Here is a 27,123-nt window from a genome sequence, read left to right on the forward strand (position 1 = left end):
ACCTCTCTATATTCAAAGTCGTTTGTAATAAATGTATTTGAAGTACAAAGATCGCTGTATGTTAATGTAATCGTTTGGTATATTTGATTCTGCCTGGATTCCACTATGCTGACGTCTTTGGTTTATCCCGGCTGTATTTCAAGTGGTCAGTCCAACGCTGTGATAAATTACTATTCTTTCTTCTCGTCGGTCATCTCAACTTGTTGTAGAGGCAACCACTGCAGGGTAAGTCCCTCAAGTATTTCACATCGTGAAATGTAATACTATTTCAGGTTTAACTGTTAAACTTGATGAGCTTGGCGAGATTTTGTGACAGGTTTAGTCATGTAACGGAATTAAAATCATGCCTTACACTCTCCTAAAATGTTTGTTGTTCGTCGTAAGTACTTCTTTACAGAAGTGTTTTATTCGACAAATATCAAGCTGGTTCTGCCCACCATGAGGTGCGCTACAGGTGCGCGCAGGGGTTGGGCGGTTTTGGCGATGACTACGGGCATGGGCTACTGTACAATGTAGCTACTACCCAGTATGTATCATTTTTTTTAAAGAAGCTTTATAAACATTATTTGTGACATGATAGCCTACTGGAGAACGAGACTGGCATTTGGGTATATTTGGAATTGGATATCCTCGGGGCTCAGAAATGGCGCAGCTAAGGCACTGCTTCTCAGAGCTAGAGGCGTCACTACAGACCCTGGTTCGATTCCAGGCTTTATCACAACCGGCCGTGATTGGGAGTCCCATAGGGCGGCGCACAATTTAGCCCAGCATCTTCTGGGTTAGGGTTTGGCCGTCATTGTAAATAATTTGTTCTTAACTGACTTGCCTAGTTAAATAAATAAAATAATCATATGCAGCTCTCTGTCTTCACGTGTCCAGATTATCAGTGTTCCGAGAATAACGAGGTAACCGCTCTGCCGCTGAGCTCGTTGGGACTGCATTGGCTAAATGGCTATAGTTGAGAGCTGCTCACTTGACTGTAGGATCTTCATTTGAGACAGTTTGCTACAGCAGCAACAGGAAATTTGAATTATGTGGATTATAATTCATTTACGTTTTTGTAGTGGTTGATACCTTATCAAGTCTGAATCATGAGGCTTGTCCTTGGAAGAACTGAGCTAGTTCCTCTTAGATAGGCCAGCTGCAAAGTCGAAATAGTCTGTATTGTAAAATTTCATGAAACAAAAATTAGGTTTTTGGTCTTATTTTAGGGTCAGCAGTGAGGTTAAGGTTCAGGCTAGGCTAGCTAGTGCCTCCAGAACAATCATGACAAAATGCTAACTACAATATGAATGGACACAGGCATTAAGGTGAAGTGTCTTTCTCACTCACTTATTGAGGTGCATTATTTTATACCAACCTAATCTCAGAGCATTATGTATTATTCTGTACATACATCCGAGACACCCCATTTCGTATGCTATGTTACAAATTACAATTCGTATTAAATGTTACGAATTTACAAAACGTACAATATATGATTTCTAACTAGGTGGTTAGCTAGGCTAGGGGTTAGCGGTTTGGGTTAATTTACATTTTAGTCATTTAGCAGACGCTCTTATTTCATTTTTTTCCCCCGTCCCGTTAATGTTAAGGTTAGGAGTTAGGTTAAAGGGTTAGGAGAAGGATTAGATAAAGGGTTAACTAACATGCTAAGTAGCTAAAATGTAGTAAGTAGTTGAAAATGCTGAAGTTGTCCCTGATGATATTCAAACTCACAACCTTTGGGTTGCTAGACGTTCGCGTTATACACCTAGCCATCCAGCCTGACCAACCACTCTCTCTTATTTAACCATACCAAATGTAACATATATGTTTACTATGTTATGTCTAATCTATGAGACCAGTCTGTTTATACTGTAGTCACGTTTCACTGTCATCCTCTCACACAAGCACACACTTTCTGTAGTTATCAGAAACATTGAGCTCCACAGAGGCTGTCTCCCCGTCAGCATTCTCTGGCGACTGTTGCCTGTTTCCAGGAATTGTATTTTGGGCATTGAATGTCAGTTGGCCAGGCCTACAAAGCCTGTGCGTACAACTGGTCATGGCTCACATCAACACCATTATCCCAGCTACTCTCTGTTATCATCTATGCACAGTCACTTTAATAACTACCTACATGTACATACTACCTCAACTAACCGGTGCACCCACACATTGACTCTGTACCTGTACCCCTCTGTGTATAGTCTCGCTATTATTTAACTGCTGCTCTTTAATTACTTGTTACTTTTATTTCTTATTCTTACTCATGTATATTTTTAACTGCATTGTTGGTTAGGGGCTCATAAGTAAGCGTTTGACTGTGAGGTGTATTCGGCGCATGTGACTAATAGAATTTGATGTGTCCGTGTGTGCATGTTGGTGGCAGGTAGACGTGCGTTGTCACCACCAACACACATGGTTTGATGTGAAATCATGAGGGGTGTGTTTTTGACAACACTGGTTGTGACTTGGGTTGCACATTTTGGAGAACATTCACAGGTGGAAACTTTCCGTTGGAATTAACGGGAATGTATGCAAATTAATATTAATACCATTTAAATGTAGATGTTTTTTGCAATGGATATATTTATCATATGGAGACAAACAAACATTTTACCTTATCATACGTAGACATAATTGCAAATTATTAAATCTTTCCAATATACATTTTTAAAAACTATTTAGTTAGGAATTGAACTTTAATTAAGAGTTGACTCTTCACATGGGATGATTTCACTGAACAACAAAAGAAGGGGAATATTGAATGATCCATCACATGTCCCAAAAACGTTTTCAACATACATCTGTAAAATGATAGCTTTAGTTTCTAGACTTTGGTTGTCTTCCTCTCAGGCTTCCATGTCTTCTCCCTGGACCTCAATGTCTACCTCTTGAACATCAGACTCTGAGACCTTATTTTCACTGTCACTTTCCAACCTTGTTGAGGATTGTTGTGAGTCTCAAAAAGCCTCAGATTTGCCCGCATGGCCACCAATTTTTCAACCCGTGTATTGGTCAGCCTGTTGCGTGCTTTGGTGTGTGTGTTCCCAAACAAGGACCAGTTGCGCTCTGAGGCGGCTGATGTTGGTGGGATTTGGAGGATGATGGAGGCAACAGGGGAAAGAGCCTCAGATCCACAAAGTCCATTCCACCAGGTGGCTGATTAGATATGTTGGCATGACTGCCATATTGCATCTCCATCTCAAAGCCCTTGCTTGGAAGTGTACTTCGCCAGACTGCCAAGAACCTTTCCCTCATCCAGGCCAAGGTGGCGAGACATGGTAGTAATGACACCATAGGCCTTGTTGATCTCTGCACCAGACTGGATGCTCTTACCAGCATACTTGGGGTCCAACATGTACGCTGCAGCGTGTATGGGCTTCAGGCAGAAGTCTTCACTCTTTTGGATGTATTTCAGAATTTCCTCTGCTTGGAGCAACAGTGAAGTGGGCAGTACATATTTCTTCTTACATCTGCAAGCAGAGTCTGAACATCAGACAGGATGGCATTGTCTCCCTCAATCCGTGCAATTGCTATAGGTTTCAGGCTGCTTACCACTCTCCCAACATGCATCATCCAGGAGTCCTCTTGATGGGGCTGTCCATATTGCCAGACTGATATGGCCATTTCTTGGAGAGACTCCTTCCCCTCCAAGGGACTGTCAAACATGATAACACCACCCCAACAGGTGTTGCTGGGCAGCTTCAATGTGGTGCTCTTATTCTTCTCACTTTGCTTGGTGAGGTAGATTGCTTCTATAACTTGATGACCCTTCACATACCTAACCATTTCCTTGGCTGTCTTGTAGAGTGTATCCATTGTTTTCAGATCCATGATGTCCTTGAGGAGCTGCTTCAATGCATGAGAAGCACAGCCAATGGGCGTTCATGTTCGCAGCATTCTGTCACCAGTGCACATACCTTCTGTGGTCCAAGGTCATTGATGACTGCTTTCAGCTCATCTGCAATGTAGAGAACAGTGTGTCTGTGCTCTTGTAGAATACTGGTTGAGATGATGTAGTTAATTATTCCTTGCCCACAAACATTCGACCACCCATCAGAGATGATTGCAACAGTCTGCTTTCTCTGATTTGCTTGACCTTCACTTGAACTCTGTTGAACTCTGCATCCAGTAAATGAGTAGATAAAGCATGTCTGGTTGGAGGTGTGTGTATGCTGGGAGAAAAACATTCAGATCTCTTCCAATACACATTGCCTGTGAGCATCAGAGGTGAACCAGTTGCATACACAGCTCGAGCAAGACATTCATCAGCATTTCTGACAGTTCCTCCATTGAGTTAAAAAAAAAAAACATAATTCCAGGAGGACCATGAGCTGTTGCTATCGATAAGGTGTCTGATGCATCATTTTTCACCTCGAATAGAAGTAGAGGGACTTTTGTCAGTTTGCTTGTTGTGAGCGCTGAGGGAACTTTATGTACTTGGCCAGATGATTCTGCATCTTTGTTGCATTCTTCACATGATTTGGCACAGTATTTGCAGATGTACACAGCTTTTCCATTTACATTCACTGCAGTGAAATGTCTCCACATCAGATAGTGCCAGTGGCATTTTCCTGTAAAGATTTGAAGAAAAAAAAGATTAAATTCCATGTACAGATAAATAGTTAAGCAGTTAGATTAAACAACTCCTTTTGTAAGAAATGTTTTAAAATGAAACTTGTATGGAAACAGGTGAACACTCAGTTAGCAGGCTCAAACAAGCTAAAAACCCACATGGTAGCAAAAACTAACTAGCAGAAATTAACAAGTTAGAAATGATTTAAACACATGTTGCTGTAGGCTACTATTTACTAGTTAATAAAAAATCCTGTATTCACCCCACCCAGTATTGTAATCAACTTACCAGAAAGCATGTTGTCCTTGGCTCAGTGTAGTAGTGTGGGCTCAATAGGATCTCATTAGTGTGCAAGCTCTTGAGAATCAGCTGTACATGTGATGGAAGAGTGCACTGTGCATGCAATTGCGGATAGTTTAACCAAAATATGCCGCAAGACCTATAATTTCCTCATGTTTTTCCCACAAAAAAGTTTCACTTGTCACGGGTGTCGTAGGGATTGGACCAAAACGCAGTGGGAACGTGTAAACTCATCTTATTTTATTAAAGAAGGAAATCAAAAGAAACACGTATACAAAAACACGACACTAAACAGTCCCGTCAGGTGCACAAACAGGAAACATCTACCCACAAATTCCATAGAAAAAACACCCCTCTTAAATAGGACCTTCAATTAGAAGCAACGAGGAGCAGCTGCTTCCAATTGAAGGTCAACCCAATAAACACCACATAGAAATAGACATACTAGAACTAACAGCCCAACAAACCCCGAAACACTAAACAAACACCCCCTGCCACGCCCTGACCAAACTACAATAACAAACAACCTATTTTACTGGTCAGGACGTGACATCACTGTTTATAAGCTAATTTAAACAATTTTTTTTATGAATTTTAGCAAAATTCCCCTAATTCCAGGGCTTAACGTCCCATGGAAAATGTCTGGTAATTTACTGAAAAATGTCCTTCCCTTTGCAACCGTAGTTGTGACTGACCATATCTACGTGTTGTTATGAAACTGGTTAGCGACGTTACTAGTGCAGCCATCCAAGCCATCCACATCAAATTGGTCATGGAGTCATTGGAGTAGAGAAGAGGTCCACTAACAGAGGAGTCTTTCGTGACAGACTGTTACCCTGAGATTTGGCTCTAGGTGCCTAAATGAACAGAGGACAAATATTGTGAGTTTATTTTGTTTAAAAAAAATTCTCTCCCCCATTCCTTGGGATAAAACAGACAACCTGGTATTGAAAAGGGACATTATTCAGATTGAATGCCTCATCACAGAAAACCTGCATTTTTCTTCACCTTTTCGCAATGTTACATCTGAGGTGACGCATAACTGTGTGGAGGTTTACATCAGGTGAGTCCTGTTTACATCTTCCACACTGATAATTGCTGTGGGACCACTTCTACCATCCCCCAGGGCAGACTACCGGTCCTTAGCCCAGCTCTCTGTGCTCTCACGGGTAAAAAAAACTGAAGCTGTGGGTATTGTCTGGTACTCTCGGTCTTTTTACAGAATAAACAGTGTGCAGAGCTGTAGGGAGACAAGAGGCTCACTCTAACCTTAAGTAACACCAAACCATCAAATATGATTTGTTGGTAAGACTTGCACCTGCATCTATAATGCTTTATAGATTGTAATAAGCATGTATGAGCCTTTATAATGTCTTAGAGTTTATAATACCTGCAGGTATAATGCATTATTACTTGTAATAATGTAAAATAAGAAATGCTAAATGTTTTTTTTCTTTTGGAAATATTCTGCTTCGTTATATAAATGACAACTCAGTGATAAAATGGTTAAGTTTTGATGACCTCTTTTCTAACCAGAGGCTAGTCAGTAAATTACATTTCACTGTGACTGATGGTGCCAGTGGCATGACAGAATCTCCCCTTTGGAGTCGGAGTCCTCGGCAGGCACATCCCTGACGACCTGAAATGGTCCCTTCACACAAACAGTGTGGTCAAGAAGGTGCAACGGCGCCTCTTCAACTTCAGGAGACTGAAGAAATTCAGCTTGTCCCCTAAGACCCTCACAAACTTCTACAGATGCATTGAGAACATCCTGTCGGGCTGTACCAAGATCTTTCCAACCACTCCGCTAAAAACCGATCCACACTCACGGGGAAAAAACTGCCGCTCCATTCAAATCTCAATTTAACCAATGCTAATTCTCTGTAAACAAATTAACACTTTCAGCATGTTTATAAAGAAGATTGAACTTTTTGGCCTCCATTTCAAGCGTCACGTCTAGAGGAAACCTGGCATCATCCCTATGGGGAGCATGGTGGTGGCAGCATCATGCTGTGGGGATGTTTTTCAGCTGCAGGGACTGGGAGACTAGTCAGGATCGAGGGGAAAGATGAATGTTAGAGATCTTTGATGACAGCCTGCTCAGGACCTCAGACTTGGGCGAAGGTTCACCTTCCAACAGGGCAATGACCCTAAGCACACAGGCAAGACAACACCGGAGTGGCTTCAGGACATGTCTCTGAATGTCCTTGAGTGGCCCAGACAGAGCCTGAACCAGATCAAAAGAGACCTGAAAATAGCTGTGCAGCGACGCACCCCTTCCAACCTGACAGTGCTTGAGAGGATCTGCAGAAAAGAACGGGAGCAACTCCCTAAATATAGGTTTGCCAAGCTTATAGAGTCATATCCAAGAAGAATCGAGGCTGAAATCGCTGCCAAAGGCGCTTCAACAAAGTACTGAGTAAAGGGTCTGAATAATTATGTAAATGTGATATTTCCAGGTCTTCTTTTAAATATACATTTCTAAAAACCTGTTTTTGCTTTGTCGTTATGGGACATTGTGTGTAGATTGGGGGGGGAACTATTTCATCCACTTTAGAATAAGGCTGTATCATAACAAAATGTGGAAAAAGTCTGAATATAAGGGGTCTGAATATTTTCCGAATGCACTGTACATAGTCATTGAACACTAGTCACTTGAATGTTTACATACTGTTTTACCCACTTTATATACTGTTTTCTAGTCATGGCTCATCCTATACAATTACTGCTGTACACCTTTTCTATTCACATGCTGTCCCCACAGCATAATTTTTTATATATGTGTATGTATGTATGTGTGTGTATATGTATGGCAAAAAAAAGAAACGTCCCTTTTTCAGGACCTTGTCTTTCAAAGATAATTCGTAAAAATCCAAATAACTTCACAAATCTTCATTGTGAAGGGTTTAAACACTGTTTCCATGCTTGTTCAATGAACCATAAACAATTAATGAACATGCACCTGTGGAGCGGTCGTTAAGACACTAATAGAAGGTAGGCAATTAAAACTTAGGACACTAAAGAGGCCTTTCTACTGACTCTGAAAAAACACCAAAAGAAAGATGCTCATCTGCGTGAACGTGCCTTAGGCATGCTGCAAGGAGGCATGAGGACTGCAGATGTGGCCAGGGCAATAAATTGCAATGTCCGTACTGTGAGACGCCTAAGACAGGGAGACATGATGGACAGCTGATCGTTTTCGCAGTGGCAGACCACGTGTAACAACACCTGCACAGGATCGGTACATCCGAACATCACACCTGTGGGACAGGTACAGGATGGCAACAACTGCCCGAGATGCACCAGGAACGCACAATCCCTCCACCAGTGCCCAGACTGTCCGCAATGGGCTGAGAGGCTGGACTGAGGGCTTGTAAGGCAGGTCCTCACCGGCAACACCGTCGCCAATAGGCACAAACCCACCGTCACTGGACCAGACAGGACCGGCAAAAAGTGCTCTTCACTGACGAGTCGCTGTTTTGTCTCACCAGGGGTGATGGTCGGATTCGCGTTTATTGTCGATGGAATGAGCGTTACACCGAGCCCTGTACCCTGGAGAGGGATCGATTTGGCGGTGGAGGGGCCGGCACAGTCTGGGGCGGTGTGTCACAGCATCATTGGACTGACCTTGTTGTCATTGCAGGCCATCTCGACGCTGTGCGTTACAGGGAAGACATCCTCCTCCCTCATGTGGTACCCTTCCTGCAGGCTCATCCTGACATGACCCTCCAGCATGACAATGCCACCACGCACAGAACGAGCAGTATGGCTGATTTCCTGCAAGTCAGGAATGTCAGTGTTCTGCCTTGGCCAACGACGAGCCCGGATCTCAATCCCATTGAGCACGTCTGGGACCTGTTGGATCGGACTTGCAGGAGCCTTGGTGGAAGAGTGGGGTAACATCTCACAGCAATAACTGGAAAATCTGGTGGAGTCCATGAGGAAATGCACTGCAGTACTTAATGCAGCTGGTGGCCACACCAGATACTGACTGACTTTTGATTTTGACACCCCACCCCACCCCCCCCACCCCACCCCCTTTGTTCAGGGACACATTATACAATTTCTGTTAGTCACATGTCTGTGGAACTTGTTCAGTTTGTCTGTTGAATCTTATGTACATCCAAATATTTACACGTTCATTTTGCTGAAAATGAACGCGGTTCACAGTGAGGACATTTCTTTTTTTTGCTGAGAGATGCATGCATACACTCACACTCAGTACCGGTCAAAAGTATACAGAAGATGGCCCTATTTGGTAAAAGACCAAGTCCATTTTATGGAAAGAACAGCTCAAATAAGCAAAGAGAAATTACAGTCCATCATTACTTTAAGACATGAAGGTCAGTCAATATGGAACATTTCAAGGACTTTGCATGTTTCTTAAAGTGCAGTTGCAAAAACCATTGCGCTCTGCTGAAACTCTCATGAGGACCGTCACAGGAATGGAAGACCCAGAGTTACCTCTGCTGCAGAGGATAAGTTCATTTGAGTTACCATCCTCAGAAATTACAGCCCAAGTAAGACACATCTCAACATCAACTGTTCAGAGGAGACCATGTGAATCAGGCCTTCATGGTTGAATTGCTGCAAAGAAACCACTGCTAAAGGACACCAATCATAAGAAGAGACTTGCTTGGGCCAGGAAACACGAGCAATGGACATTAGACCAGTGGAAATGTGTCCTTTGGTCTGGAGTCTAAATTGGAGAGTTTTGGTTCCAAGCGCTGTGTCCTTGTGAGATGCGGTGTGGGTGAACGGATGATCTCCGCACATGTATTTCCCACCGTAAAGCATGGAGGAGGTGTTATAGTGTAGGGGGCTTTGCTGTTGACACTATCAGTATCTTATTTACAGTTCAAGGCACACTAAACAAGTATGGCTACCACAGCATTTTGCAGCGATACGCCATCTGGTTTGGACTTAGTGGGACTGTCCTTTTGTTTTTCAACAGGACACTGACCCAAACACACCTCCAGGCTGGGCTATTTATACACTGCTCAAAAAAATAAAGGGAACGCTTAAACAACACATCCTAGATCTGAATGAAAGAAATAATCTTATTAAATACTTTTTTCTTTACATAGTTGAATGTGCTGACAACAAAATCACACAAAAATAATCAATGGAAATCCAATTTATCAACCCATGGCGGTCTGGATTTGGAGTCACACTCAAAATTAAAGTGGAAAACCACACTACAGGCTGATCCAACTTTGTAATGTCCTTAAAACAAGTCAAAATGAGGCCCAGTAGTGTGTGTGTGTGGCCTCCACGTGCCTGTATGACCGCCCTACAACGCCTGGGCATGCTCCTGATGAGGTGGCGGATGGTCTCCTGAGGGATCTCCTTCCAGACCTGGACTAAAGCATCCGCCAACTCCTGGACAGTCTGGTGCAACGTGGCGTTGGTGGATGGAGCGAGACATGATGTCTCAGATGTGCTCAATTGGATTCAGGTCTGGGGAACGGGCGGGCCAGTCCATAGCATCAATGCCTTCCTCTTGCAGGAACTGCTGACACACTCCAGCCACATGAGGTCTAGCATTGTCTTGCATTAGGAGGAACCCAGGGCCAACCGCACCAGCATATGGTCTCACAAGGGGTCTGAGGATCTCATCTCGGTACCTAATGGCAGTCTGGCGAGCACATGGAGGGCTGTGCGGCCCCCCCAAAGAAATGCCACCCCACACCATGACTGACCCACCGCCAAACCGGTCATGCTGGAGGATGTTGCAGGCAGCAGAACATTCTCCACGGCGTCTCCAGACTCTGTCACGTCTGTCACGTGCTCTGTGTGAACCTGCGTTCATCTGTGAAGAGCACAGGGCGCCAGTGGAGAATTTGCCAATCTTGGTGTTCTCTGGCAAATGCCAAACGTCCTGCACGGTGTTGGGCTGTAAGCACAACCCCCACCTGTGGACGTCGGGCCCTCATACCACCCTCATGGAGTCTGTTTCTGACAGTTTGAGCAGGCACATGCACATTTGTGGCCTGCTGGAGGTCATTTTGCAGGGCTCTGGCAGTGATCCTCCTGCTCCTCCTTGCACAAAGGCGGAGGTAGCGGTCCTGCTGCTGGGTTGTTGCCCTCCTACGGCCTCCTCCACATCTCCTGATGTACTGGCCTGTCTCCTGGTAGCGCCTCCATGCTCTGGACACTACGCTGACAGACACAGCAAACCTTGTTGCCACAGCTCGCATTGATGTGCCATCCTGGATGAGCTGCACTACCTGAGCCACTTGTGTGGGTTGTAGACTCCGTCTCATGCTACCACTAGAGTGAAAGCACCGCCAGCATTCAAAGGTGACCAAAACATCAGCCAGGAAGCATAGGAACTGAGAAGTGGTCTGTGGTCTCCACCTGCACAACCAGTCCTTTATTTGGGGTGTCTTGCTTATTGCCTATAATTTCCACCTGTTGTCTATTCCATTTGCACAACAGCATGTGAAATGTATTGTCAATCAGTGTTGCTTCCTAAGTGGACAGTTTGATTTCACAGAAGTGTGATTGACTTGGAGTTACATTGTGTTGTTTAAGTGTTCCCTTTATTTTTTGAGCAGTATATTTAACCTCTATGGGCTAGGTGGGACGCTAGCGTGCCACCCGTGGTGCACTCCATCAACAGCAGGTGCATTTCAAGAGCGGCAAATTTGAATCCAAATAAATGTAAAAATTCAAATTTTTCAAACATACAACTATTTTACACCCTTTGAAAGATAAACATCTCCTTAATCTAACCACGTTTTACGATTTCAAAAAGGTTTTACGGCGAAAGCATAAATTTACAGTATGTTAGGACAGTACATTTACAAGAGTTGTGTGTAATGTTTTGTCAAGTCAAAGACAGGGTCACCAAAACCATAAAACCAGCTAAAATGATGCACTAACCTTTTACAATCTCCATCAGATGACACTCCTAGGACATTATGTTAGAACTAAAAATGCATGCATTGTCTATCAAGTTCATATTTATATCCAAAAACAGCGTTTTACTATGGCATTGATGTTGAGGAAATCGTTTCCCTCCAATAACCGGCAGTCAAGTCAGCGTCACAAATTAAATAATTAAAATTAGAAAACATTGGTAAAATATTATATTGTCATTTAAAGAATTATAGATTTACATCTCTTGAACGCAATCAACTTGCCAGATTTAAAAATAACCTTACTGGGAAATCACACTTTGCAATAATCTGAGCACTGCGCCCAGAAAAATACGCGTTGCGATACAGACTAGACGTCATGTTGGGGAGATCTAAAATCGAAAATACTATGTAAATAATCCATTACCTTTGATTCTCTTCATCAGATGTCACTTCCAGGTATCACAGGTCCATAACGAATGTAGTTTTGTTCAAAAAAGCTCATCATTTATGTCCAAAAATCTCCGTCTTGTTAGCACATGATCTAAGCCAGCCGGACTTCTCGTCATGAACGAGGGGAAAAAATATATTTACGTTCGTTCAAACATGTCAAACGTTGTATAGCATAAATCATTAGGGCCTTTTTTAACCAGAACATGAATAATATTCAAGGTGGACGAATGCATACTCTTTTATAACGTATTGGAACGAGGGTACCCAACATGAACTCGCGCGCCAGGTGTCTAATGGGACATCATCGTTCCATGGCTCTTGTTCGGTCAGATCTCCCTCCAGAAGACTCAAAACACTTTGTAAAGGCTGGTGACATCTAGTGGAAGCAATAGGAAGTGCCAAAATATTCCTCAGCCCCTGTGTTTTTCAATGGGATAGGTTTAAAGTCAATACAACACATCAGGTATCCACTTCCTGTCAGAAAATGTCTCAGGGTTTTGCCTGCCAAATGAGTTCTGTTATACTCACAGACACCATTCAAACAGTTTTAGAAACTTTAGAGTGTTTTCTATCCATATATAATAAGTATATGCATATTCTAGTTACTGGGTAGGATTAGTAACCAGATTAAATCGGGTACATTTTTTTTATCCAGACGTGCAAATGCTGCCCCCTAGCCCTAACAGGTTAATAACCTAAGGGCTATTTGATCAAGAAAGAGTGATAGTGCTGCATCAGATGACCTGGCTGCCACAATCCCCCAACCTCAACCCAATTTTGATGGTTTGGGATGAGTCTGACCGCAGAGTGATGGAAAAGCAGCCAGCAAGTGCTCAGCATATGTGGTAACACCTTCAATGCTGTTGGAAAAGTATTCCATGTGAAGCTGGTTGAGAGCTGGCAAGAGTGTGCAAAGCTGTCATCAAGGCAAAGGGTGGCTATTTGAAGAATTTCCAATATATAAAATATTTTAGATTCTTTACTTTTTTGGTTACTACATGATTCCATATGTGTTGTCATAGTTTTGATGTCTTCACTATTATTCTACAATGTAGAAAATAGTAAAAATTAACAAAAACATTTGAATGAGTAGTAGGTGTTCTAAAACATTTAATGTGTGTGTGTGGAGACACCCCTTCAAATGAGCTGTTTTAGCCACACCCTTTCCTGACAGGTGTATAAAATCGAGCACACAGCCATGCATTCTCCGTAGACAGACATCGGTAGTAGAATGGCCTTCCTGAAGATCTGTTTCAACGTGGCACTGTCATAGGATTCCACTTTTCCAAGTCGGTTCATCAAATTTCTGCTCTGCTTGAGCTGCCCCGGTCAACTGTAAGTGCTGTTATTGTGAAGTGGAAACATCTATGAGCAACAATGGCTCAGCCACGAAGTGGCAGGCCACACAAGCACATAGAATGGGACCGTAAAAATGGTGTCTGTTGCAACACTCCCTACCGAGTTCCAAACTGCCTCTGGAAGAAACATCAGCACAAGAACTGTTCGTCGGGTGCTTCATGAAATGGTTTTCCATGGCCGAGCAGCCGCACACAAGCCTAAAATAACCATACGCAATGCCAGGTGTCGGCTGGAGTGTCGTAAAACTTTAGTGCAGTGGAAACGCTGATAAATCACTCCTCACCACCTGGCAGTCCGACGGACGGATCAGGATTTAGTTGGTGCCAGGGGAATGCTACCTGCCCTAGTGCATAGTGCCAACTGTAAAGTTTGGTGGAGGAGGAATAATGGTCTGAGGCTGTTTTTCATGGTTCAGGCTAGGCCCTTTTTAGTTCCAGTGAAGGAACATCTTAATGTTATATCATACAATGACATTCTAGATTATTCTGTGCTTCCAACTTTGTGGCAGCAGTTTTTGGTTATCGCCTTTTCCTGTTTCAACATGACAATGCTGCGTGCAGAAAGCGAGGTCCTTACAGAAATGGTTTGTCGATCAGTGTGGAAGAACTTGACTGGCCTGCACAAAGCCCTGACCTCAACTCCATCGAACGCCTTTGGGATGAATTGGAACGCCGACTGCGAGCCAGGCTTAATCGCCCAACCTCACTATTGCTGTTGTGGCTGAATGCTGGGGGGACTTGCTTCCAATGTTCCAACATCTAGTGGAAATCCTTCCCAGAAGAGTGGAGGCTGTTATGGCAGCAAAGGGGGGACCAACTCCATATTAATGCGCATGATTTTGGAATGTGTGCTGTATATTTAAGCAATAAGGCCCGAGGGGGTCTGGTATTTGGCCAATATACCACAGCTTAGGGCTGTTCTTATGCACAACGCAACACGGGGCTCCTGAGTGGCGCAGCGGTCTAGGGCACTGCATCTCAGTGCAAGAGGCAACACTACAATCCCTGGTTCAAATCCAGCAGTGATTGGGAGTCCCATAAGGCGGCGTACAATTTAAGAACACAAGGCGAGACCCAGATGCAGCCGCAGATGGTTAGAGTCGACTGTTTATTAACAATCCAAAAGGGGTAGGCAAGAGAATTGCCTGTCCACGACCAAAGGTCAACCAGTTCTAGAGGTACAGAATGGCAGGCAGGCTCGAGGTCAGGTCAGGGCAGGCAGAATGGTGTCCAGAAAAACAGGCAAAGGTCAAAACCGGAAGGACTAGTAAAAGAGAATAGAAAAAACACGCTGGTTGACTTGAACATACAAGACGAACTGGCACAGAGAGACAGGAAACACAGAAGGACTACATGATTCCATTTGTGTCATTTCATCGTGTTGATGTCTTCACTATTCTACGTTGTAGAAAATAGTAATAATAAAGAAACTGTAATGTAGGTGTGTCCAGACTTCTGACTGGTACTGTATTTATATCACGGTCTCTGACATTGCTCGTTCTGATAAATACATTTTTACTTTTGGATTATTTGCATATTGTTTTCTAGCTATTATTACTGCGCTGTTGGAGCACCTGTGATAACTTCTCCAAATCTGTGTACACGACCAATACACCTTTTTATTTGATTTCAGATACAGATGGCCTAAACCCATCTGTAGAATTCAAACAAGTCCTCTCTGCTATGCTCATTCCTTGTCATGCCAAACATGATATTAGATATTTCTTTGTCTGAATTTCAGATTTTTGCTTTACGTACAAGAGAATGCACTGCGACATGGTGAGAGATGGCATGTCCCTAATGTTCTCATTTGTTCTTCAGGATCAGTTTGTGTGGCACACATGGGAGTCTGTAGTGCTTCCTTGACGGCAGGAGCGCCAACTCTGAGTTGAACCCAAATGGGAGGGTTCCTCTGCTATTTTATTTGCCATCCTCAGCATGTTTGTGTAGTAGCTGGCCAGAAATGTTTTGATGTGTTGCTATATATATTTTTTCTCCCAGTTTTCAGCAGACTTGTCACTCTGGCTTTTGCCTGTACCCTGACACTGTTGTACCAATTATGACATGTCACCCATAGTCAGAAGTTGGCTAAAGCACATCCAGGTCTGGGACAAGGTTACTACAGTGTGCTCTGTGGAATCCCCTCCAGACAACATGTCTTGGTGTAGTAAAGTAGATTATAAGGCTCCTTAATCCCTTGACCCTCTAGTACTGGCCTGTCTCAGACTGTATATGTCTGTCCTAAGGAGGACTGTGCCCTCAAAGAACCTGTGTGTGTGTGTGTACCGTGGTCTAGAGGTCGACCGATTAATTAGGGCCGATTTCAAGTTTTCATAACAATCGGAAATCGGTATTTTTGGACGCCGATTTGGCCTATTTTATTATTTTTTTTTATTATTATTATTGTGTGTGTGTGTGTGTGTGTGTGTATATATATGTATATATATGTGTATATATATATGTGTATATATATACACAAGTGACCTTTTATTTAACTAGGCAAGTCAGTTAAGAACACATTCTTATTTTCAATGACGGCCTAGGAACGGTGGGTTAACTGTCTTGTTCAGGGGCAGAACGACAGATTTTTACCTTGTCAGCTTGGGGATACAATCTTGCAACCTTCCGGTTAACTAGTCCAACGCTCTAAGCACCTGCTTTACATTGCACTCCACGAGAAGCCTGTCTGTCACGCGAATGCAGTAAGAAGACAAGGTAAGTTGCTAGCTAGCATTAAACTTATCTTATAAAAAACAATCAATCAATCATAATCACTAGTTAACTACACATGGTTGATGATATTACTAGTTTATCTAGCCTGTCCTGCGTTGCATATAATCGCTTAGGTACACGTTGCACCAACCACAAACCTCAATGCCTTTCTTAAAATCAATACACAAGTATATATTTTTAAACCTGCATATTTAGTTAATATTGCCTGCTAACATGAATTTCTTTTAACTAGGGAAAATGTGTCACCTCTGCAACAGTCAGGGTATATGCAGCAGTTTGGGCCGCCTGGCTCGTTGCGAACTGTGTGAATACTATTTCTTCCTAACAAAGACAGCCAACTTCGCCAAACGGGGGATGATTTAACAAAAGCGCATTTGCGAAAAAAGCACAATCGTTGCACGACTGTACCTAACCATAAACATCAATGCCTTTCTTAAAATCGATACACAGAAGTGTATATATATTTAAACCTGCATATTTAGCTAAAAGAAATCCAGGTTAGCAGGCAATATTAACCAGGTGAAATTGTCATTTTGCATTCATTGCACGCAGAGTCGGTATATGCAACAGTTTGGGCCGCCTGGCTCGTTACGAGCTAATTTGCCAGAATTTTACGTAATTATGACATAACATTGAAGGTTGTGCAATGTAACAGGAATATTTAGACTTAGGGATGCCACCCGTTAGATAAAATACGGAACGGTTCTGTATTTCACTGACAGGAAAAACGTTTTTTTTCGAGATGATCGTTTCCGGATTCGACCATATTAATCAAATCAAATTTCAAATCAAATTTATTTTGATATAGCCCTTCGTACATCAGCTGATATCTCAAAGTGCTGTACAGAAACCCAGCCTAAAACCCCAAACAGCAAGCAAAGCATGTGAAAGAATCACGGTGGCTAGGAAAAACTCCCTAGGAAAAACTCCCTAGAAAGGCCAAAAACCTAGGAAGAAACCTAGAGAGGAACCAGGCTGAGGGGTGGCCTAAGGCTCGTATTTCTGTGTGTTATTATGTTATAATTAAGTCTATGATTTGATAGAGCAGTCTGACTGAGCGATGGTAGGCAGCAGCAGGCTCGTAAGCGTTCATTCAAACAGCACTTTCGCGCGTTTTGCCAGCAGCCATTCGCAATGCATTGCGTTGTTTATGACTTCAAGCCCATCAACCCCCAAGATTAGGCTGGTGTAACCGATGTGAAATGGCTAGCCAGTTAGCCGGGTGCGCGCTAATAGCGTTTCAAACGTCACTCGCTCTGAGACTTGGAGTAGTTGTTCCCCTTGCTCTGCATGGGTAACGCTGCTTCGAGGGTGGCTGTTGTCGATGTGTTTCTGGTTCAAGCCCAGGTAGGAGCGAGGAGAGGGACGGAAGCTATACTGTTACACTGGCAATACTAATGTGCCTATGAGAACATCCAATAGTCAAAGGTATATGAAATACAAATCGTATAGAGTGAAATACTCCTATAATAACTACAACCTAAAACTTCTTACCTGGGAATATTGAAGACTCATGTTAAAAGGAACCACCAGCTTTCATATGTTCTGAGCAAGGAACTTAAACGTTAGCCTTTTTACATGGCACATATTGCACTTTTACTTTCATCTCCAACACTTTGTTTTTGCATTATTTAAACCAAATTGAACATGTTTCATTATTTATTTGAGGCTAAATTGATTTTATTGATGTATAAATATGTGTTTATTCAGTATTGTTGTAATTGTCATTTATTATAAATAAATATTTGCCTATTTTTAAATTGGTATCGGTTTTTTTTGGTCCTCCAATAATCGGTATCGGCGTTGAAAAATCATAATCGGTCGACCTCTACCGTGGTCAGACATGTCCTTGTTGTAATTTGACATGTGTCTAAGAGAAAGCAGGGGGGATTCAGAGGGAAATAGACAGACTAGTTTACGCTGCATGGACAGGGATGAACCTGCAATATACAGTATATAGCACAAGGTTGACAGGCAGGACAAGTCTTAGACATTCACAGGGCATTCAGTGAAACTCTAACTCACTGTCACTGCTAAGAGGGACTCACAGCTGGTAAGCATAGAGCGTTCACCTGTTCCTTTAGCCTTCTGGACTCTGGTTGAGCATGTGGACATCTGACTTAGTTGTAGAAAATAAATGGCTGCTCAGTGACATTTTGAAGGTGTGAGATTTACTGAAGCGCTTATAAACTATTATTAAATGGTTTGTTGACTGTTAGTAAACTGTCAGACATTGTATATTTTGGGCATATTAACACATAAATAATGTTACAGGCCTCTAAATATGTTGTTTACAGGCTGCTGTTGCAATAGGCCTGACGGAAACACAGATTCTGTCATTAAATGGAATGGTACTATTGTATGTTGTAGTGCTAATGGTCTGCTCATTTCCTGATTCTGTGTGTGTTTTCTTCCTCAGGACTTTTATGAATACCGGTAAGCAACAGAAGCCAGTGCTAACAGGCCAGCGGTTCAAGACCAGGAAAAGGGGTGAGTTGAGTTACAGCCACAGACAGCTGTCAACGCCCAATGTCAATGCCTAATGTTTACCACATACAGTATGTTGTCAAGACAACATGCATGGTGTGAAATTGCAATACCAATATGTTGTCAAGACAGCAGACAGTGTTACGTTGCAGTACCAAATAATTGAACCCATTTCTTAAATCAACTGCCTCTTTAAGACTGTGTGAGATGTCTTGATTATCTTTTGAGTCTCACAACCTCCAGAGTGTCAATGCACACTTTTAGCTTAGATTTCTCCTATTAAGATCTGCTTCTTAGTAAGGGACCAGCAAAGGTTTAGCAGGGTTCTCCTGTTCTCTTCTGTCCTCTCCACACATAAACAGACTATAAATACTCTTTGCTTCTAGGGTTCTGTTTCATCTCTCTCTTGCAGCAATGGATTGTTGTGGCTTGACATTCCCTCTTACACAACACCTACTGCGATCCAGGCTGGCTCCCAGTCAATAAGATGTTCAAGTTCCTAGAATGTCAGCTCTTGTTTGTGCTCTCTTGGCAACTCCCAGACATGACCGCACAAACAGATCTGGGACCAGGCTATAGCTGAACTTCCTGCCAGTCCAGAAGCAGTGGGTGTCGACGATTTTATATACTGCTCAAAAAAATAAAGGGAACACTTAAACAACACAATGTAACTCCAAGTCAATCACACTTCTGTGAAATCAAACTGTTCGCTTAGGAAGCAACACTGATTGACAATAAATTTCACATGCTGTTGTGCAAATGGAATAGACAACAGGTGGAAATTATAGGCAATTAGCAAGACACCCCCAATAAAGGAGTGGTTCTGCAGGTGGTGACCAGAGACCACTTCTCAGTTCCTATGCTTCCTGGCTGATGTTTTGGTCACTTTTGAATGCTGGCGGTGCTTTCACTCTAGTGGTAGCATGAGACGGAGTCTACAACCCACACAAGTGGCTCAGGTAGTGCAGCTCATCCAGGATGGCACATCAATGCGAGCTGTGGCAAGAAGGTTTGCTGTGTCTGTCAGCGTAGTGTCCAGAGCATGGAGGCGCTACCAGGAGACAGGCCAGTACATCAGGAGACGTGGAGGAGGCCGTAGGAGGGCAACAACCCAGCAGCAGGACCGCTACCTCCGCCTTTGTGCAAGGAGGAGCAGGAGAAACACTGCCAGAGCCCTGCAAAATGACCTCCAGCAGGCCACAAATGTGCATGTGTCTGCTCAAACGGTCAGAAACAGACTCCATGAGGGTGGTATGAGGGCCCCACGTCCACAGGTGGGGGTTGTGCTTACAGCCCAACACCGTGCAGGACGTTTGGCATTTGCCAGAGAACACCAAGATTGGCAAATTCGCCACTGGCGCCCTGTGCTCTTCACAGATGAAAGCAGGTTCACACTGAGCACGTGACAGACGTGACAGAGTCTGGAGACGCCGTGGAGAACGTTCTGCTGCCTCTAACATCCTCCAGCATGACCGGTTTGGCGGTGGGTCAGTCATGGTGTGGGGTGGCATTTCTTTGGGGGGCCGCACAGCCCTCCATGTGCTCGCCAGAGGTAGCCTGACTGCCATTAGGTACCGAGATGAGATCCTCAGACCCCTTGTGAGACCATATGCTGGTGCGGTTGGCCCTGGGTTCCTCCTAATGCAAGACAATGCTAGACCTCATGTGGCTGGAGTGTGTCAGCAGTTCCTGCAAGAGGAAGGCATTGATGCTATGGACTGGCCCGCCCGTTCCCCAGACCTGAATCCAATTGAGCACATCTGGGACATCATGTCTCGCTCCATCCACCAACGCCACGTTGCACCACAGACTATCCAGGAGTTGGCGGATGCTTTAGTCCAGGTCTGGGAGGAGATCCCTCAGGAGACCATCCGCCACCTCATCAGGAGCATGCCCAGGCATTGTAGGGAGGTCATACAGGCACGTGGAGGCCACACACACTACTGAGCCTCATTTTGACTTGTTTTAAGGACATTACATCAAAGTTGGATCAGCCTGTAGTGTGGTTTTCCACTTTAATTTTGAGTGTGACTCCAAATACAGACCTCCATGGGTTGATAAATTGGATTTCCATTGATTATTTTTGTGTGATTTTTGTTGTCAGCACATTCAACTATGTAAAGAAAAAAATATTTAATAAGATTATTTCTTTCATTCAGATCTAGGATGTGTTGTTTAAGTGTTCCCTTTATTTTTTTGAGCTGTGTGTGTGTATGTATGTATGTGTATATGTGTATATATATATATAACATTACTCACAGAATAGAAGAACGTAAAGGGACATTGGGTTCATACTCCGTGGGGCACCGTGTTGATTCTCCTGAGCCGTGTGTTGATACCCAGTGATCTGTTAATGAAGGGGATATCGTTTGGACACTGTTCTTTGTGAAAAACACAGAGGATTAATCGGAGAGGCTAACGCTCCCCCAGGCTAAGTAGTCCCTTGTCCTCATCACATCTTGGCTGGGGAACTGATGTCTTATTTGGCCCGACAAGTTTTCTGAGCACATTTTAATTTTATTTGTATTGTTAGAGATTGTGAAAATAAGCTTCAGGTGATTTTTAATTTAGGAAAATCTGTATACAAATATAAACAAGGTTTGAAGTGATTGTTTTAGTGAAATATATCTGTTTAGGCTTCTTGCAGTCAATTTGCATTCTACCAATTTATTTGTAATTATTGTTTCGGCCACCTGACCATCCGCTCAAGAAAGAAAATCAGCCTGCAGGTGAATCTAGTTGATAATCCCTGGCATAAGGTATCTACTGTATTATGCATGGTTTACCATACCTCACTTTCTGATGTTAACTGTGTTAAGGTTTAACACACATTAGTGTACATGCAACAAGGATGTTCTCCTCTGCTCTTTCTTCCCCACCCAGATGAAAAGGAGAAGTTTGAGCCCACAGTTTTTAGAGACACAATTATTCTGGGCCTCAACGAAGCAGGGGGGGACCTCGATGCTGTAGCCAAGTTCCTGGACGTTACCGGGTCCCGACTCGACTACCGTCGCTATGCCGACACTCTCTTCGACATCCTCATTGCCGGGAGCATGCTCGGTGAGTGGATTGCGCCGAATTTAGCAGGCAGCCCGACTGGGACTCAAATCCAGGTCCCAGGACTGTCAGTCAATAATCTTAGCCATTACACCAAGAGGTCTGCCCCGCTTGATGAGGTTGCTAGGAGTTGTACTAAGGTAGCTATAGTATCATGGTCATCTGCACCTGGTTTCAGCTCATTGCTCAGTAATGGGACATCCTGGTCCCTTCGTATCAGTGTTCACACTAGGGCACCAAGCATGACCATGTCCACTCAGGCAAGGACAAACAGATCACTGCTGGCTTTGATAATGGGAAATGACCCTGGTAATCTGACAAAGACATCCTGGTCTATCAGAGAACCGAATACACTGTTCCTTCTTCTGTATGTGTCAGTGGACTGCTCATTGAGCTGTATTCACTTGTTCTAACTCCCAAGTTTTCCTCCCTAATAGATGAGGGTACTTGAACACAGTTTTTTGTATTTGTGGACATATTTGTATTCAGTGAGGTGGGGGATGGGACATTGATTAATATGCTGAACCCTTTGTCCTGTTAACTGGTGGTCCGTGTGACCCTGCAGACCTAAGCTGGTAGATTTACCCTATAATCACGGTCTTTCTCCCCACACACATTGTTTACATGGCATGGAGTTCTCAGAGTGTCTTTGACCAACCTCACAAACACATGCTCATTCACATCCTGCCGTGTGTGATCTTTGTAGAATTAATTGAATTTACAGTCTCTGTCTCCGTCTCACACACACACACACACACACAGGATGGGGCCTGTGTCAGTCTCTGCATACTGCATGTCAAGCCCATTAACGATAACAGGTTTACCCTGCTCCTATAATAAGCGCCTGGCAGTGTCAGGGGAGAGACAGAGCAGCTCAGATGGAAACCAAGGATACATGGTCCTCTACATGAAAGGAACCAGCCTCTCAGGGAACCACATTAGCCTTTAGTAGCATGAAGGCTAGGTACCTGGTTCATGCAGGCACACTATTAATAGTATGTGCTACACTGGAGGTATGATATTTGCATGAATACATACAGTAAGTGATGTTTTAAAAATAAAATACACCACAGTCCTATGAAGCAGTTATGAAGTCAACAGGGATAGTAAACATTAGATCCAGATGTAACAGGTTGCAGTTTGGGATCTAAGACTTCAGATAGTGTAGTGAGTAGTTAAGGCCTCATATACATCCTCATTTATCCCAAACAGGATACAACAATGGATCATCCTATGTCAACAGCCACCTCAGGTGGAACAGATAAATGGAGATGTTAGTAAATAGCTGATTGACTAGGTGGAAACAAAGCTCTCTCTCTCTCTCTCTCTCTCTCTCTCTCTCCCTCTCTCTCTCTCCTTCCTGTGAATGGATAGTGTCTCCCTTTAGGGTAGTGAAGGATGTAGTAATGTTGTGTAATCCAGTTACTGTGTGATTACTAATTACTGTACATCAGGGTCTGATCTCTCTCATCCTTATGCTCCACAACTTCTTGTTACATCAATCAGTCATGGACATAGAGTAGATGGGTAGGTCTCTCTCTGATTATTCTACAGTTATAGCTGACAGCTAGCAGCATGGGTATGTCCTTCCTAACAGGGCTAAACCTTTAACCCTTGACCTCGATGACTTGCCATGTCTTTCTGTCCGTCTGTCTATGTCCGTCCGCCGTTCTGTCCGTCTGTCTTTTCTTTCTAATCGCTTTATGGCTGAGCTGGATAGATGGTCATTGAAGTGGTGTGTTGACCTTTATGGCACAAGGGTCACTACCCTCATCGGCTGTGCTGGTTCTGCCCCCTCACTACAATCGTAATGTAAATAACTGTCTCTCAGCTCCCGGCGGGACGCGCATTGACGAGGGGGACAAGACCAAGGTGACAGAACACTGTGTGTTTACCACCAAGGAGAACCATGCCAACCTCCGCCACTATGCTCAGGTTGGTACACACACACACACACACACAATGAAATACAGCAGCCTCTAAGGTGCATGGTAGAGTAACCGGGTGGTAGTCGACTAGTGACAGTGACTAAGTTTAGAGTAGTGGGTGGAGGCAGGCTAGTGATGGCCATTTAACAGTCCGATTGCCTTGAGATGGAATCTGTTTTTCAGTCTCTGTCCCAGCTTTGATGCACCTGTACTGACCTTCCTTTCTGGACGATAGTGGGGGGAACATGCCATGGCTATTCATGAATGCGCGAGCACACATACATACTCTCTCTGTTTTACCATTGACTGTGGTAGAAGGGAATGTCGGAGGGAGACACCCGCAGTGAAGTGGTATTAGATCTGCTAATACCCACCAATCTCCTGGGAGTATCCAGTGTGTCCACGACGACATCATTTTTATATAATCCTCCTGGATTAAAGTCACTGCACTCCTTCACGATCTGTTTGTCTCTCTCTGTCCCAGCTCTGTGTCTGTCACTGAATCTCATGTCCCTCTGTTTGTCTGTGTGTTTCTGTAGGTTTTTAACAAGCTTATCAGGAGGTACAAGTACCTGCAGAATGCCTTCGAGGAGGAAATCAAAAAGGTAAAGTATTCATAGGAAACAGGCTCGTATGAAGTCACTACAGCAGTTCTACTTCAGTTTTGGATTATCCTATGTACTTGTGATTAGACTTTATATCTTCAGCTGTGTAGATATTTTTTTATCCTATTGTCTTTAGTTTACATAATTTCCTGTCCTGATGTTAAATCCCGTAGCTTCTGCTGTTCCTGAAGGCATTCAGCGAATCAGAGCAGACCAAGCTCGCTATGTTGACTGGTATCCTATTGGCTAACGGCACTCTGCCCCCACCCATCCTCACCAGCCTCTTCAGTGACAATGTTGTCAAGGAAGGTGTGTGTGGGGGGGGGGTTCCTAGAGGCATATATTTATATCTCTGGCTTTCTTCCAAGTTGCTCTCTTACTCATGTCTGTTATTGGTATCTTGCAGGTATCTCTGCATCCTTTGCGGTGAAGATGTTCAAGGCATGGATATCTGAGAAAGATGCCAATGCAGTCACCTCAGCCCTGAGGAAGGCTAACCTGGATAAGAAACTCCTGGTAAGAAACACTTTTTAGGCAGGTAGCCTAGAGCAGTGGTTTTGAACCTTAAGTCAAAACAATTCAGTGACTCCTCAAATGGTGGTCCTCGAGCTTTTGGTGGTCCCTGGAACGGAAAAGGTTGGGAACCTCTGGCCTAGAGGTTAGAGAGACTCTTTTACAGTGCTGCAATTTATTTTTAATTTTTTTTACTGTGGTTCAGCCACAAGAGGGAACTGTTGTAGTGAATTTGTAGGGTTGAAGTTGTTTGAGCCTATACTTCTTGTTATTTCTCTAGGAGTTGTTTCCTGCCAACAAGCAGAACATGGAGCACTTCTCAAAGTACTTCAATGAGGTGGGGCTGAAGGAGCTGTCAGACTTCATGCGTGTGCAGCAGTCTCAGGGAACACGCAAGGAGCTGCAGAAAGAACTGCAGGAGCGCCTCTCTCAGGACTGCCCCATACGAGAGGTGTAGTACCAGATACCATGTCCTGCCTTTGTGCCCTTGAACAAGCTCCAAGAGCGCTACATTGCGCCCGCCTGTGCTTTCAACCCCTCATTGGGGTGTGTTTGTCTCTGGGTTCGGGTTGTATAAGCAAAAATGATAAATTCCATTCTCCAACATAATGGACAGTAAAGAATGATTCTGTGGTTCTAGATGGTGGTGTACGTGAAGGAGGAGATGAAGAGGAGTGACCTCCAGGAGCAGGCTGTGATTGGTCTGTTGTGGAACATTCTCATGAACGCTGTGGAGTGGAACAAGAAGGAGGAGTTGGTCACCGAGCAAGCCCTCAAACACCTTAAAGTACATGATCAACCATTCATAATTTAACTCACTCTTAACCTAACCACTCTATAACATGAGAGCTGGTCACTGTGGAGGCCCTCAAACACCTCGAAGTACTGCACAACGCTAACATCAACCATGAATGAATGAGAGTTGATGGGGTGTGTATCCTCTCCCCTCCAGCACTATGCCCCCCTGCTAGCAGCGTTCAGCACCCAGGGCCAGTCAGAGCTGGTGCTGCTACTGAGGATCCAGGAGTACTGCTATGACAATATCCACTTCATGAAGTCCTTCTCCAGGATAGTGGTGCTCTTCTACAAAGGTCAGTGTTATCATTTTATACAGGACAATGTTTCAGTTTCTATGTAAAAAAAAAAAAAAATAAAGGGATCTCTTTCATTTGTCTTAGTAGTCAGGGTTGGGGTCAATTTCAATTTAGGAAGTAAACTGAAATTCCAATTTCACATAACTCCTTGTGGTGCTATGCTAAATGTTCCTGTTCTGTTCGTCTTCTCTCCACCCAGCTGACGTGTTGAGTGAGGAGGCCATTCTGAGGTGGTACAAAGACACTCACACCACCAAAGGGAAAGGTGTCTTTGTCGAGCAGATGAAGAAGTTTGTTGAGTGGCTGCAAAATGCAGAAGAAGGTAACATTTACAGGTTAAATACAGGTTAAAGTTACAGGTAACCTAATCAATAACTGAAAAGAAAGCCATTGCATTTTCAGAAAATCATTGTTGAATCAATGAAACTGGACTATTAACATTCTGTAGACTTGGGCTGTGATGAGCACTCACCTGTAGTTCCTATTTTCACCACTAAGAGGAGCTGTTTAATAATAATCTGTTTATTTTCTCATGTAGAGTCTGAGTCTGAGGGAGAGGAGGACTAGCAGACCAACCCAACGAGGAGTCTGAAGTCTGCTGCATCCTGTGGCCTGTACATGTCAATCATCCTGTAGTCCCCATCTCGTATAGGGCACGTTCCAGGTCATCCTTAAAGCAGTCATGCTAACTATTTTAGAAGATTTGCTAGACTATCATATTAATGTGGTTCCTGATACATTCAAGAGAAATACTTATCCAGGCATTGTAAGAAGTATGACAATGTGTGCAGTGTGAATGCAATAAAAACCACCTGGAACACGCCCATCCATATTGCCCATCTGACCAGGGGTCCTAGACTCCTCAACCAAAGTGCAACCCTATGTGAAAAACCACAGGACCCTCCCGACTCAACTTCAGGAGGACAGGAGACTAGATGTCATCTATCAAGACCACCCAATCTGTGATATTTAAGCTTTTTATTTTTTATTAAGGATTGGATTAATTAGAGGTCAGTCAGAGCGAACTCCCTTTACCAACGTTGTTCAGGTTTAGAGAGGAAGTCAAGACCTCAATCTGCAATAGATTGTCATCCTCGTTTTATGGAAACTCAACTTTGTAACTTGGCAATGCTTTAATCTTTTTATTAATAAAGTGTTTTTATATGAA

At 43.5% G+C, this 27,123-nt stretch overlaps 1 protein-coding gene across 1 annotated transcript; it reads left to right on the top strand.

Moving 5' to 3' along the window:
• On the top strand, positions 1 to 27,123 carry LOC106570320 (basic leucine zipper and W2 domain-containing protein 2). The gene is made up of 12 exons (XM_014142511.2): positions 1 to 225; positions 18,691 to 18,761; positions 21,642 to 21,818; positions 23,647 to 23,750; positions 24,283 to 24,348; positions 24,522 to 24,657; positions 24,755 to 24,864; positions 25,142 to 25,312; positions 25,502 to 25,648; positions 25,814 to 25,952; positions 26,155 to 26,277; positions 26,494 to 27,123. Exons 2-12 carry the CDS (start codon positions 18,698 to 18,700, stop codon positions 26,520 to 26,522), a joined length of 1,266 nt encoding a protein of 421 aa, XP_013997986.1. The 5' UTR covers positions 1 to 225; positions 18,691 to 18,697; the 3' UTR covers positions 26,523 to 27,123.

This window comes from Salmo salar, chromosome ssa14 (assembly GCF_905237065.1).
Source record: "Salmo salar chromosome ssa14, Ssal_v3.1, whole genome shotgun sequence".
Taxonomy (NCBI): domain Eukaryota; kingdom Metazoa; phylum Chordata; class Actinopteri; order Salmoniformes; family Salmonidae; genus Salmo; species Salmo salar.